Genomic DNA, 16,407 nt, shown 5'->3' with positions numbered 1-16,407 from the left:
TAAGCCCAAGTTCCAATTTGAATTAGTTCGAATGGCAATTGGAGTGCAACAATTAACTTTACCAACTCTAGATGGTTAAAATAAATAAATAAAAAGGTCCTACTCTTGATCACAAGATAATGACCGTGACTGATGGTATGCACATGTGGAAACTTGGCAATGAAGGAATGAATGGAGGTCAGAGGTTATGCACAATGATTCCCATTTGTCATAAAGCTTGCCAATGCATCCAGGTTTTGATTCTAACCAATGCCCAAAGTCTACCTGACTCAATAAGGAGTCAATGTTTCTATGAAGAAGGAGTCAATATTTCTAGGAAGGAGTAAAAAAAACCTGGAAAATTTCAAGACTGCCTTCTATTACTGTACTGAGATTATTATTTTCAAGAATACGAGGTTAAGAATTCAATGACCTAGTATCCAAACCCCTGAGGTTTCCAATGCATTATGGTGGGGTGCCATTTAGAAACTACTGATCACACCAGAGATTAACTGGGGTTTATTCTGAATGTTAAAATGATGACTTTTTATTTTGAAAGCAAATATGAGGATCTTAAACAAGTATGAACAATGCTTGACATATTGAAGGAGGTACATCCACACTGTGCTAGACAAACCACTCAGGCCAATAAAATTCTACTACTACTTACACTCTTCACAAGTAAATAGCTCTAATCACATTTGCTCACCCTAATCTCATACCTCTTTCTTCTGCCCATTTTCTGACACTGCGCTTTCCAATCTTAAATGTCTACTGCAATTTCTACTTCAAACATGAACCCCGAGTGAGAATCCCACATCATACAACACTGAAATGGGGGCTCTTGTGGCCCCCAGTAGTAATGCCTTAACTCTGAGACAGGACTCCTGGGTCCAATTCCCACCTGCTCCAGAGTTGCGCCATAACATCTCTGAACAGTTTGATGAAAAAAAATTACAACACTGTGACGAGGTTTCTGATATGTTTAACTTCTATTGGCTTCTATCTACCTGGCTCCATCCATTCGCAAGTTTAAACATGTCTTCTACATTTCCCACATAAACCTAGAACACAGAACATAACAGCACAGTCCAGGCTGTTCTGCCCTCAATGTTGCGCCAAAACCAGTCTGAAGCCCACCTAACCTACACTATTTCATTTTCATCCATGTGTCTATTCAATGACCATTTAAACGCCCTTAAATTTGGCGAGTCTACTACTGCTGCAGGCAATGCATTCCACGCCCCTACTTTTTTGAGTAAAGAAACTTCCTCTGACATTTGTCCTATATCAATCATTTCTCAATTGAAAGCTACCCCACCTCCATCACCATCCGAGGAAAAAGGCTCTCACTGTCCACCCTATCTAACTCTCTGATTATCTTAAATGTCTCAAAAAGGTCACCTCTAAACTTTCTTTTCTCCAACGAGAACAGCCTTAAGTTTCTCAGCCTTTCCTTGCAAGACCTTCCCTCCATACCCGGCAACATCCTAGTAAATCTCCTTTGAACCCTTTCCAAAGCTTCCACATCCTTCCTATAATGCAGTGACCAGAACTATACAGAATACTCCACGTGCGGCCGCACTAGAGTTTTGTACAGCTGCAGCATGGCCTCATGGTACTGAAAGTCAAGTCCTCCACAAATAAAAGCTAACACACCATATGCCTTCTCAACAACCTTATCAACCTAGGTGGCAACTTTCAGGGATGTATATGGACACTGAGATCTCTCTGCTCATCTATATTACCAAGAACCTTACCATTTAGCCCAGTAATCTGCATTCCTGTCGCTCCTTCCAAAGCGAATCACCTCACACTTTTCTGCACTAAACTCCATTTGCCACCTCTCAGCCCAGCTCTGCAGCTTACCTATGCCCCTCTGCATAGGTACAACATCCTTCGTCACTATCTACAAATCTACCGACCTTAGCGTCATCCTCAAATTTACTAACCCATCCTTCTACGCCCTCATCCAGGTTGTTTATAAAAAGCTGTCAACGCAATTGCTTACTTAGGCCAAAAGGCAGGCTAAAGCTGCAATATATGCCAAGAAGTGGCTCATCTAGAATGCTAGGAGAAAGTGAGGACTGCAGATGCTGGAGATCAGAGCTGAAAATGTGTTCCTGGAAAAGCGCAGCAGGTCAGGCAGCATCCAAGGAGCAGGAGAATCGACGTTTCGGGCATGAGCCCTTTTTCAGGGTCCAGAAGGTCCTGACGAAGGGCTCATGCCCGAAACGTCGATTCTCCTGCTCCTTGGATGCTGCCTGACCTGCTGCACTTTTCCAGCAACACATTTTCAGCTCATCTAGAATGCTAGACCTGTTTTAAGAAACAGCTAAATGTATTCGAGGAAAGAAAATTTAACATTCTGTACAAATCCAAATAGATCATTTGATTTGGTTCTAAGTGATGGCATTTTACTTTATTATATTTTACAGAGATTAAATTCATTCATTGTAATGAACTAAACTGGTGAACTTGATTCATACATGAAAAAATAATTAAAGTATGCAATTAAAAGGCAAAATGTTCGATTATTGACATTTTGACATTAATTATCAAGATTGGGGGATACAGCAATTCCTGTTTACTTCTCCTAATGTATTCCTAAATTAACAAAAACAAGTTACTGAAGAAACTCATCAGGTTTGAAGGAGGATCACAGGACCTGAAACACTGAGGAGCAAGCAGAATCACAGATAGTGCCAGACCCGCTGAGTGTCTTCAGCGACTTCTGTTTTCTTTCAGATTACCAGCATTCCAGTTCTTGGTTTTGTTTATTCATAAATTAACTTGCTAATGAAAATATGCCAAACAAAAAAAATGACGTTCCCAGAAAAAAAGATGCAATAATGGTGGATCACATTCTCGGCCTGTTATTTTTCATATTAAAAACCTACTAGCAGCACTGAACCAACTCGTCTAAAATTGCTCTAACTCTAATATACTAACTTTTAAGTTATTAAGAATTCTTAAAATTTACTAACTCATTCTACTAACTCATTGCTACCTCCTCAACCTCCTTTATTTATTCCCTGTCCTGATCCTGCTGCTTGCCACCTCTTAACCACAACTTTCTTCTCCTGCACCCTGTCCTAAGCATTTACTGGAATGAGGCCCAGAAGAGGGCTGATGAGAAGGAGGAAATCAGTGAGAGCTGCAAGTGGGAGAGGAAGAGGGAGAAGACAATGTAGATTGGTGAGAAGTGGCGAGTGCAAAGATCAAAAAGTGACAGAGGTGGTAAGTGGGTTGTACAGTGAAGGAAGCTGTGAAATGGAGAGGTGGTGAACAGTTTGGAGGAGTGGTTTAGATAGGAAATGGCAAGAATGGGCAGGGAGGGAGGAAGGTTGTCAAGCCCTTGAGCAGCATTCAGATCAGATTTACAATAATGGTTTTAAATAAAAACAAAAGGACTGTAGATGCTAGAAGTCAGATGCAAAGAGCAAACATTGCTGGAAAAGTTCAACAGGTCTGGCACTATGTGTGGAAAGAAAGTCAAGTTATTGTTTTGGATCTAGTGACCCTCGTTCAGAACACTTTTTTTGCTGATTAAGCTATTTTTGTTTTTGTTACTAGAAAAGTACTAGTTATAAGAGTCATAGAGATGTACAGCATGGAAACAGACTCTTCGGTCCAACCCATCCACGCCGACCAGATATCCCACCTGCCAGCACTCGGCCCATATCCCTCCAAATCCTTCCAATTCATTTGTGGGCGGCACGGTGGCACTGCTGCCTCACAGCGCCAGAGACCCGGGTTCCATTCCCACCTCAGGCGACTGACTGTCTGGAGTTTGCACATTCTCCCCGTGTCTGCGTGGGTTTCCTCCGGGTGCTCCGGTTTCCTCTCAGTCCAAAAATGTGCAGGTCAGGTGAATTGGCCATGCTAAATTGCCCGTAGTGTTAGGCGCAGGGGTAAATGTAGGGGAATGGGTCTGGGTGGGTTGCGCTTCGGCGGGTCGATGTGGACTTGTTGGGCCGAAGGGCCTGTTTCCACACTGTAAAGTAATCTAATCTAATCTAATCTAAACTAATCTAAACTAATCTACCTATCCAAATGCCTTTTAAATGTTGCAATTGTACCAGCCTCCACCACTTCCTCTGGCAGCTCATTCCATACCTGTACCACCTTCTATGTGAAAAATTTGCCCCTTGGGTCTCTTTTAAATCTTTCCCCTCTCACCCTAAACCTATGCCCTCTAGTTCTGGACTCCCCAATCCTGGGGAAAATAACTTTGCTTGTTTTTCCTATCCATGCCCCTCATGATTTCATAAAACTCTGAGGTCACCCCTCAACCTCCGACGCTCCAGGGAAAACAACTCCAGCCTGTTCAGCCTCTCCATATAGCTCAAAACCCCCAACCCTGGCAACATCCTTGCAAATCTTTTCTGAACCCTTTCAAGTTTCACAACATCTTTCCGATAAGGAGGAGACCAGAATTGCACGCAATATTCCAATAGTGGCCTAACCAATGTCCTGTACAGCCGCAACATGACCTCCCAACTCCTGTACTTAATACTCTGACCAATAAAAGAAAGCATACCAAACACCTTCTTCACTAACCTATCTACCTGCGACTCTACTTTCAAGGAGCTAGGAATCAGAAAATTGTTGAGAGAAGGACTTTAAGACATTCGATAAGGTACCTCATAGTAGACTGGTTAGCAAGGTTAAATCACATGGAATACAGGGAGAAATAGTCATTTATACACAGAACTGGCTTGAAGGTTGAAAATAGATGGTGGTGATGGGAGGGTTGCTTTTCAGACTGGAGGTGTGCCACACGCATTGGTGTTGGGTTCACTGCTTTTCATCATTTATACAAATGGTTTGGAAGAGAACACAGGAGGTACAGTAAGTAAGTTTGCAGATGAAACCAAAATTGGAGGTGTAGTGGATAGTGAAGAAGGTTACCTCAGTACAATGGGATCTTGATCAATTGGACCAATGGGCTGAAGAGTGGCAGATGGAGTTTAATTTAAATAAATGTGAGATGCTGCATTTTTGGAAAGACAAATCAGGGTAGGACTTATACGCTTAATGGTAAGGTCCGGAGGAGTTTTGCTGAACAAAGAGACCTTGGAGTGCAGGTTCACAGTTCCTTGAAAATGGAGTTGCAGGAAGATAGGATAGTGAAGACGATGTTTGGTATGCTTTCCTTTATTGGTCAAATCATTGAGTATAGGAGTTGGGAGGTCATGTTGCAGCTGTACAGGACATTGGTAAGGCCATGTTTTGAATACTGTGTGCAATTCTGGTCTCCCTGCTAATAGGAAGAAGGCTGTGAAACTTGAAAGGGTCCAGAAAAGATTTACAAGGATGTTGCCAGGGTTGGAGGATTTGAGCTATAGGGAGAACTGAGTGGTTCTCCCTGGAGCATCAGAGGCTGATGGGTGAGCTTTTAGAGGTTTATAAAATCATGACAGACTTGGATAGGGTAAATAGACAAGGTCTTTTTCCCCAGGATGAGGGAATCCAGAACTAGGGGATATAGGTTTAGGGTGAGGGGGGCAAGATTTAAAAGAGATAAAGGGGGCAACGTCTTCATGTAGAGAGTGGTGGATGTATGGAATGAGTTGCCAGAACTGGTGGAGGCTGGAACAATTACAACATTTAAAAGGCATCTGGATGGGTATATGACTAGGAAGGGTTTACAGGGATATGGGCCAAGTGCTGGCAAATGCGACTAGATTAGGTTAGGATATCTGGTCAGCATGGCGAGTTGGACCAAAGATTCCGTTTCTGTGTTGCACAGCTCTACGACTCTAAGTTGTGATTATTTCCCTAGAAGTGATGATGATGAAGAAGGTCTTTAAAAGAGGTCTCCTACTACAGGGAGAAACTGCTCTCACTCCCAAAATAAACGTAACCAGAGTATTTAAATAAATAGGAATTCTTCAAATAACGAGCAGTGAGATGCAGAACGTTTTAATGCATTGATATAAAACGGATAGCCATTCACTGTCTGGAAAAGATAGTTGATGCAGATTTTAGAATAATTTTCAAAACTGAATTATCTGCATGACCATAGGAAAGAAGGTTAGGGTTTCAAATTGGATATAGAATGATTATCGAGAACACCAAAATAATCCCTGCACATTTCCAGACAGCCAAAATGCACCCTGAATGTGGAAAGATAGTCCATGACGTCAGGTGGCCACAAGTTATGGAAGATATCTGCATACGGTCCACTGGTATCACCATGAATGGATGCATTTATGTGCACCACCGATATCATCATGGTCAATGCTCAGAACCATCAGTACCAGTGTACACGCTGATGTTGTCACAAATGCGCATGAGCTGTTGACATCATCTTGGAAGTTACTCTATATTCCACCGGCATTCGATAAGGAGATGGTCAAGGAAGTGGCTGGGGTCAAGGGAGAAACTCTGGATAGTTGGTTTGCATTGCAGTGATGCTGATACTGAGGGGCTTGAGAAATTAGGGTGAAGCCGTGGCACATTGGTAAAAGTAACGTCACCGAAGTCCCAGAGGATTGTAAGCCTGCTCTCTCATTAGAGAGGTAAGGAGAGACATTGAGAAGGCAGGACTTTCATGGTATCCTCAGCTTTATGGGAATTGAGCCCACGCTGTTGACATCACTCTAATGCAAATCAGCTATCCGGAGTGGTAATGGCACACATTTCTGGAGATATGGGTGCCATGGTAGTAATCCAGCAACCTTGCCTGTTCTGGCTTACATGCAATTACAGACTCTCAGCAATGTGACTGATTCTTAATTTCCCAAAAGGTAGTTAGGATTGGGAAATAAATGCTCACCTAGCATGGGCTCAATGGCTCAGTGGTTAGCACTGCTGCCCCTCAGCATCAGGAATTTGGGTTCGATTTCAGTTTCAGGCAGCTCTCTGTGGAGTTTGTACATTCTCCTTGTGTCTATGTGGGTTTCCTCCCACATGTGCTCCAGTTTCCTCCCACATGTGCAGGTTAGGTGAATTGGCCATGCTAAATTGCCCATTAGGGATGTGTGGGTTATGGGGATTAGTTAGGGGAAATGTAGAGTAACAGGGTAGGGGAATAGGTCCGGGTGGAATACTCCGAGGGTCGGTGTTGATTTGTTGAGCCAAATTGACTGTTTTCACACTGTAGGGATCCTACGATGTTACCCAGTAATGCCCACATCCCATGAACGAATATACTATAAATGGATGAGGTGTGTACCCACGTGTGTACACATTTGTATGCGTGCATCTCTGTCTGTCTGTGCGCGTGTGTAAGTGTGGCATGCTTTTTGTGGAGCCTTCCTGAAGCTCTGATGTGGAGCATGATACGTCAAAATGATGATCATGACCTGAGTTGAATAAATTAGACGAGTTAATTAAAATCCTAAAAATTATCTCCCTATTCCTTTCCACTTCACTTTAATTTTTAAAAATATTCATAACCTAAGTTTTGACCAAGTTTTTGATCATCTGATTTAATTTCTCCCAATTTGGTATTGAACCATGCTTTATTTTGCAATGTAACCGTAAAGCACATTGGGCATTTTATTACATAAAAAGGCAATACAAATGGTTTTTGAAACAATCACTTATTGCATGTGTTTCTAAGGCTAAAATGCAACCGATAATTGGGTAAGCTAATGCCTCTGCACCCTGCTAAGCAAAACAACATATTTTTCCAGAATACACAAAACAAATAGCCTTTCATACCAAAAAACACGCAAGTAGCTAGCTATTCAAACTAACAATTTTTAACATTGCTAGATACTGCTGTTCAATAGATACTGTAATGAATGCAAAGTTTGATGCATAAGGTTCACTTCCTCTTTGCTAGATTTCTGTTACGAATGCTATCTCGGGTAGCTCTAATTGTTCCTATAAACAGTCTGAATGCTGGTTTATTGATGCTGGTTCAAACTGTCCTTTATCTTTTTATCATCTTTTTAAGATAGGATAAGATAATTTAAGAGATTTTAAATTAAACTGTTACATTCCACAGTAAAATTGATGTACAGAATCTTAATTATGATAGACCCTGCTTTCACACCTTACCATGTCATTTTGATTTAAACTCAAGGTCTCCAAATTATACTTCAGATTTTCTTCTGCTTTTCATCTCAGTGGAAGCCATAACAGCTTCTTCCTTAGACTTCTCTTGCGGCAGGCCTGTTTCCAAATTTTGGCTATCACATTTAGAGTCATAGAGTCAGAGATATACAGCATGGAAACAGACCCTTCGGTCAAGCCCGTCCATGCCGACCAGATATCCCAACCCAATCTAGTCCCACCTGTCAGCAGCCGACCCATATCCCTCCAAACCCTTCCTATTCATATACCCATCCAAATGTTTTTTAATGTTCCAAATGTACTAGCCTCCACCACTTCCTCTGGCAGCTCATTCCATACACATACCACCCTCTGCGAGAAAAGGTTGCACCTTAGGTCTCTTTTATATCTTTCCCCTCTCACCCTAAACCTATGCCCTCTAGTTCTGGACTCCCCACACCCCAGGGAAAAGACTTTGCCTATTTATCCTATCCATGCCCCTCATGATATTATAAACCTCTATAAAGGTCACCCTCAATGGAAAATAGCCCCAGCTTATTCAGCCTCTCCTTATAGCTCAAATCCTTCAATTTTGGCATTATCTTGGTTATTCTTCCCTGAACCATTTCAAGTTTCACAACTTCCAATATGAAGCAGACCAGAATTGCATGCAATATTCCAAAAGTGGCCGAACCAATGTCCTGTACAGCTGCAACATGACCTCCCAACTCCTGTACTCAATACTCTGACCAATAAAGGAAAGCATACCAAATGCCTTCTTCATTATCATAGCTACCTGCGACTCCACTTTCAAGGAGCTATGAACTTGCACTCCAAGGTTTCTTTGTTCAGCAACACTCCCTAAGACCTTACAATTAAGTCTTAAGATTTGCTTTCCCAAAATGCAGAATTGAGAAAGCCTATAGCCTTAAAATTTGTCTTTAAACATTTAGACTAAAATGTAATGCTGAATTATAGAATACATGTACTACACTAGAAAATATACAGGCAGGAAGACTCAGAAAAAGGGGGTAACCCAAGGAATGCAGAAGATAGGGACATCTGGGCTCACCAAGTGATAACAGGATGCTATAAGGCAATTAAGAACATTTGCCTTAGCATCAATGAATCTGCGTGAGAAAAGGACACCAAGTGATAACATTCACATCCATTCCTTTGTGAAATTAATGACAAGTGTTTGATTCTGACCCTGAAACAAAACACGGTACTATCAAAAGCCTTGTAATTAACGGTCAGATCCTGTCAATTATAATGGATTCTCATTACTCCTTGCAAGCGGGACAGACACACAGAGGGAAAAACATCTTTGCTGTTACAAGACCCTGACTTGAGAGTTCAACAGGGGAGAGGGAGAGGGAGAGGGAGAGGGAGAGGGAGACCATTTTAGTGCTGAGACTATTGAAGACAGTAAAAAAATTAACTCTTAGAGCTGATCTGCTATGGATTGAATTTAATTGCATTTTGGGACTTTATGATGATATTAAGAACATGCAAAGATTTTGTAAACATTTGTATAAAGGAAGCCACTTTGTATCAGCAGATTGGAGTAGCCTGCTGGAAAACTTGAAGAGCTGGTACCCTACTCTCCAAGGTTATTAGAACCTAGTTAGTTTAGCTTATAGATATCAGTGTTATGTTGCAACAATGATGCTATTAGTGAATGAAGGGAATGACTAGAATTAAAGTAAACGGTCTTTAAGAGGTTTTTATTCCATACTTCCAAAGAGTACGATATCCAGGACGAACCAAGAGAGAGGCTTTAAAGGTCTGAGTCCATAAGGGATTCCCTGGGCCTTTTCAAAACTCCACTTCAACAGCACCCCACATTTATCCAAATTAAACTCCAACTGCCACTTCTCAGCCCATTGGCCCATCTGATCAAGATCCTGTTGTAATCAGCGGTAACCTTCTTCGCTGTCCACTACCCTTCCAATTTTGGTGTCATTTGCAAACTTACTAACTATAGCTCTTATGCTCACATCCAAATCATTTACATAAATGACAAAAAGAAGTGGACCCAGCACTGATCCTTGTGGCACTCCACTGATCACAGGCCTCCAGTCTGAAAAACAACCCTCCACCACCACCCTCTGTCTTCTACCTTTGAGCCAGTTCTGTATCCAAATGGAGAGTTCTCCCTGTATTCTATGAGATCTAACCTTGCTAACCAGTCTCCCATGGGGAACCTTGTCAAATGCATTACTGAAGTCCATATTGATCACATCTACCACTCTGCCCTCATCGATACGCGTTGTTACTTCTTCAAAAAATATCAATCAAGTTTGAGAGACATGATTTTCCACGCATAAAGCCATGTTGACTATCCCTAATCAGTCCTTGCCTTTCCAAATACATGTATATCCTGTCCCTCAGGATTCCCTCCAACACTTGCCCACCACCATCACGCTCACTGGTCTATAATTCCCTGGCTTGTCCTTACCACCTTTCTTAAACAGCGGCACATTAGCCAACCTCCAGTCTTCCGGCACCTCACCTGTGACTATTGATGATACAAATATCTTAGCAAGAGGCCAGCAATCACTTCCCTAGCCTCCCACAGCGTTCTAGGGTACACCTGATCAGGTCCTGGGGATTTTTCCACTTTTATGCATTTCAATACATCCAGTACTTCCTCCTCTGTAATCTGGACATTTTGCAAGACGGCACCATCTAATTCCTTACATTCTATACCTTCAATGTCCTTTTCCACAGTAAATACAGATGCAAAATACTCATTCAGTATCTGCCCCATTTTCTGCAGCCCCACACAAAGGCTGCCTTGTTAATCTTTGAGGGGCCGTATTCTTAGATTAGATTAGATTAGATTAGATTACTTACAGTGTGGAAACAGGCCCTTCGGCCCAACAAGTCCACACCGACCCGCCGAAGCGCAACCCACCCATACCCCTACATTTACCCCTTTTAACCTAACACTACGGGCAATTTAGCATGGCCAATTCACCTAACCCGCACATCTTTGTGACTGTGGGAGGAAACCGGAGCACCCGGAGGAAACCCACGCAGACACGGGGAGAATGTGCAAACTCCACACAGTCAGTCGCCTGAGTCGGGAATTGAACCCGGATCTCTGGCGCTGTGAGGCAGCAGTGCTAACCACTGTGCCACCGTGCCGCCCACTCTCCCTAGTTACCCTTTTGTCCTTGATGTATTTGTAAAAATCTTTTGGACTCTCCTTAATGCTAGTTGCCAAAGCTATCTCATGTCCCTTTTTGCCCTCCCGATTTCCCTCAAGTATAATCCTACAACCTTTATACTCTTCTAAGGATTCACTCGATTTATCTCATGCTTCCTTCTTTTCCTTAACCAAACCTCAATTTCGTTAGTCATCCAGCATTCCCTATACCCATCAGCTTTTCCATTCACCCTAACAGGAATATACTTTCTCTGGACTCTCGTTACCTCATTTCTAAAGGCTTCCCATTTTCCAGCCGTCCCTTTACCTGCGAACATTTGCCCCCAATCAGCTTTTGAAAGTCCTTGCCTAATACCGTCAAAATTGGCCTTTCTCCAATTCAGAACTTCAACTTCTGGATCTGGTCTATCATTTTCCATCACTATTTTAAATCTAATAGAATTATGGCCGCTTGCCCCAAAGTGCTCCCCCACTAACACCTCAACCTGCCCTGCCTTATTTCCCAAGAGTAGGTCAAGTTTTGCACCTTCTCTAGTAGGCACATCCACATACTGAATCAGAAAATTGTCTTGTTCACTTAAATTCATCTCCATTTAAACCCTTAACACTGTGGCAGTCCCAGTCTATTTTGGAAAGTTAAAATCCCCTTCCATAACCACATTATTCTTACGGATAACTGAGATCTCCTTACAAGTTTGTTTCTCAATTTCCCTCTGACTATTAGAGGGTCTATAATAAAATCCCAATAAGATGATAATCCCTTTCTTATTTCTCAATTCCACCCAAATAATTTCCCTGGATGTATTTCTGGGAATATCCTCCCTAACTACAGCTGTAATGCTATCCCTTATCAAAAACGCCACTTACCTTCCTCACTTGCGTACCTTCCTAATCTTCCTGTAGCATTTGTATCCTGGAACATTAAGCTGCCAGTCCCGTCCATCCCTGAGCCATATGTTTCTGTAACTGCTATGATACCCCAGTCCCATGTTCCTAACCATGCCCTGAGTTCATCCGCTTTCCCTGTTAGGCCCCTTGCATTGCAATAAATGCAGTTTAATTTATTACTCCTACCTTGTCCCATGCTGTCCTGACTGTGACTAGTTTCTGTTCTCAACTGTACCAGTCTCAGATTGACCTCTTTCCTCACTATCTTCCTGGGTTCCATCCCCTCACCTTACTAGTTTGAATCCTCCTGAGTAGCTCGAGGAAATTTCCCTGCCTGTATATTAGTACCCTTCCAATTTAGGTGCAATTCATCCCTCTTATACAGGTCACTTCTGCCCAAAAAGAGATTCCAATGATCCAAAAATGTGAATCCTTCTCCCATACACCATGTCCTCAGCCATGCATTCATCTGCCCTATACTCCTATTCCTGCCCTCATTAACTCGTAGCACTGGGAGTAATTCAGATACTTCTACTCTTGAGGACCTCCTTTTTAAATTCCTGCCTAATTCTCTGCAATGTCCCTTCAGAATCTCAACCTTTTCCCTTCCTTTATCATTGGTTCCAATGTGCACAAGGACCTCCGGCTGACCCCACTCCCCCTTGAGAACATTCTGCATCCTCTCTGAGACATCCTTGATCATGGCACCAGAGAAGCAAAACACCATTCTGATTTTTCTCTGCTGGCCACAGAAACTTATGTCTGTACCTCGGACTAGAAAGTCTCCTAACACAATCGATCTCTTGGAACCCAACGTACCCCTCATTGCATTACGCCAGTCTCAATACCAGAAACTTGGCTGTTTCGTGCTACGTTCCCCTGAAAATCCGTCACCCCTACATTTTCCAAAACAGTATACTTGTTTGAAATGAGGTTTGAAATGGGGATTGGGCGGCATGGTGGTTAGCATTGCTGCCTCACAGCGCCAGAGACCCAGGTTCAATTCCCGCCTCAGGCGACTGACTGTGTGGAGTTTGCACGTTCTCCCCGTGTCTGCGTGGGTTTCCTCCGGGTGCTCCGGTTTCCTCCCACAGTCCAAAGATGTGCAGGTCAGGTGAATTGGCCATGCTAAATTGCCCGTAGTGTTAGGTAAGGGGTAAATGTAGGGGTATGGGTAGGTTGCGCTTCGGCGGGGCGGTGTGGACTTGTTGGGCCGAAGGGCCTGTTTCCACTCTGTAATTAATCTAATCTAAATCTAATCTAATCTAAGACTCCTTACTAACTGCCTACCTTTCTTACCTTTTCTGGAGTTAACCCATTTATGTGATTGCATCTGTGACTTTTCCCTCTTCCTATAACTGCCATCACATTGCCTTGCTCTTGTAAATTCCTCATTGCCTCTAACTGTCTCTCCAACTGATCCATTCGATCTGACAGGATTTGCAACCAACAGCATTTATTGCAGACATGATCCTCAGTAACCCGTAAACTCTCCCTAAACTCTCACATCCGACAAGAAGAGCATATCACTCTACTAAAGGCCATTTTTACTCCTTCACAATCTACAGACCCAGAAAATTATACCTGTCTTATTCGTCGACACTGCTCCAGGTTAAATGAACAGTTATGGCTTATATTTTAAGTTTAATCAAGAGACATATCAAGAAAGAACCCACTTTACTCACTACTGCAGACTTACTGTAAGGCCACACTTAAATATTCACTTCTGTTTCTGTTCTGTTACCTCTCCCAAACAAGTTCCTCCAAGATCAGATGTGAATTTCACTGTTTGTTGATTTTCCCAGAGGCACTCCGATTGCCAGCGATACATGAATTCAAAGAGCAAAGGCAGTAACTGTGCAGGTTCACTGTGGTGTCAGTTTCTTTCTCTTTCTCTCCTGCACTGACCTCACCATGTGCTTCCTTTGTCTGTTCCTCTCCCTTTTAAAACTGCTGTTGTTTTAACTTTTTTTTCCTCCAAAGTTCCAAAACAATGCAACAGCACACAAAACAGTGTGTGCTGTTGCAGTGTGTGCTGCTCCTGGAATTCGAGGAGATCACCTCCAATACCTAAAACACCTCAACAAAAAAGGAACACCCTGTTACAGCCAGAAATTTTTTCCGTCCTCCATCTTGGATTACCCAGAATCTTAACTCTTAACGACCAACAATAGAAGCAGAGTATGATCTGGGGAGAGCAATCTTTGAGTGTTGGGGAGTGGCAAGAGAGAAATAAAATCTTATTCTGAAGCAGATTTAATTTTTACTTTCTTGTGGCTCATTGTTCTATGCCATCTGACACTTTGAAACAAAACAACAGGGACAACAGTGCAAGATGTTTTTTAAAAAACAAAGACTGCTTTAAGAAAATCATATCAACAAAATGGCTAAATGTATCGGAAAACCTGAATAAATCCATCAATGATGCAATGAACTTGTATACAAGGTGACGTTTACTCTGGAAAACCAGTTGATGATGCATTCAACTGGAGTTCATCTTTACATTTATATCTTCCCGAGATTGCACATTACAACCCTGCATCTCCTAACACAACACCCACAGTTCTAGACTATTTTCATAGGAGCTCAAGTGAATTCGGAGTTAATGCCCACGACTTGCAAAACAATTGAATTTAGTCACTACATCTTAACAGCAACTACTCACTTAATTTTGAGAGTATTATAATTAACTGGCAACATAAATAAGCTACATTTTCTAAAATTATTGCACTGGTGTAGAAAATAATTCCTGTGTTCATATGGACTAAACATCAACAGTTCAAATTTAACTTACCCAGGAGAGAGATCAGTATTTTAAATTGGGATACAACATATAACTGGAAAAAAAAGATTAAAAAATTTCAGGATGGAACAATATAACTAAATTACACATCAGTCATGCTCAATCACAGGACTCAGCTTAGCTCTCACATTTAGCATTCTTAATTAATTAAAAGTTCAATTAAAAAAGGAGACACGTACGTTGTAGCTTGTGAAAGGTGCACAATTGGCAAAATTGCCAACACAAATTAATGGAAAGAACTCACATATCAATGTAAGGTAATGGAAATCAAAATTGTTTGTAAATTAAGAAGAACTCTTCCCCAATTGCAAGCCCTTTATAAAAATGTCAAAAGAAGAATTGGATGTGCAGCCAGGGCAAGTACCAGTATAGGAGAAAGTGAGGAGTGCAGATGCTGGAGAGTCAGAATGGATACATAGTAGAGCTGAAAAAAGCACAGCAAGTCAAGCAGAGAAGGGCAGTCAAATTTTTAGTTCAGAATCTTCATCAGTCCTGATGAAAGGTTCTGACCTGAAACGTTGACTCCCCTTCTCCTCTGATGCTACTCGACCTACTGTGCTTTTCCAAGCTTCACTTTTCATTCACCCCAAATTCTTTCCCGCCGTACCGACCAGTACCCTTCCACTGAATCTTTCCCGCCGTACCGACCAGTACCCTTCCACTGAAACAAACCTGACTGCCCTGGCCGACTCATTGTCTCCGCCTGCTCCCGCCCCACCGAACTCATCTCTGCGTACCTTGACACCGTCCTGTCCCCCTTAGTCCAAGAACTCCCCACCTACGTTCGGGACACCACCCATGCACTCCACCTGCTCCACGATTTTCACTTCCCCAACGCCTTATTTTCACCATGGACATCCAGTCCCTGTACACCTCCATCCCCCATCACGAAGGACTCAAAGCCCTCCGCTTGTTTCTTTCCCACCGTACCGACCAGTACCCTTCCACTGACACCCTCCTTCGACTGACTGAACTGGTCCTCACCTTGAACAACTTCTCTTTCCAACCCTCCCACTTCCTCCAAACGAAAGGAGAAGCCATGGGCACCCGCATGGGCCCCAGCTCTGCCTGCCTCTTCGTAGGATATGTGGAACAATCCATCTTCCGCAACTACACTGGCCCCACCCCCCACCTTTTCCTCCGCTACATCGATGACTGTATCGGCGCCGCCTCGTGCTCCCACGAGGAGGTTGAACAGTTCATCCACTTCACCAACACCTTCCACCCCGACCTCAAATTCACCTGGACAGTCTCAGATTCCTCCCTCCCCTTCCTCGACCTTTCTATTTCTATCTCAGGCGACCGAATCAACACAGACATCTACTAAAAACCGATCGACTCCCACAGCTACCTGGACTACACCTCCTCCCATCCTGCCCCCTGTAAAAACGCAATCCCATTCTCCCAATTCCTTCGACTCCGCCGCATCTGATCCCAGGAGGACCAGTTCCAAAAACGCACAACACAGATGGCCTCCTTCTTCAAGGACCGCAATTTCACCCCCGACGTGGTCGACGATGCCCTCCACCGCATCTCTCCCACTTCCCGATCC

General features: G+C 42.8%; 1 protein-coding gene across 2 annotated transcripts in view; it reads right to left on the bottom strand.

Moving 5' to 3' along the window:
* The window catches only part of vps39 (VPS39 subunit of HOPS complex), a 114,178-nt gene that overhangs the window by 86,366 nt on the left and 11,405 nt on the right, over positions 1-16,407 (bottom strand). For both annotated transcript variants that reach the window (XM_043698294.1, XM_043698295.1), the window contains exon 4: positions 14,847-14,889. In XM_043698294.1, the coding sequence (XP_043554229.1) occupies positions 14,847-14,889 (43 nt within the window). The remainder of the gene's footprint in view (positions 1-14,846; positions 14,890-16,407) is intronic.

The sequence above is a fragment of the Chiloscyllium plagiosum genome, chromosome 10 (genome assembly GCF_004010195.1).
Source record: "Chiloscyllium plagiosum isolate BGI_BamShark_2017 chromosome 10, ASM401019v2, whole genome shotgun sequence".
Lineage (NCBI taxonomy): Eukaryota > Metazoa > Chordata > Chondrichthyes > Orectolobiformes > Hemiscylliidae > Chiloscyllium > Chiloscyllium plagiosum.
Note: the sequence above shows the minus strand (reverse complement) of the source record. Positions and strands in the feature narration are given on the sequence as shown.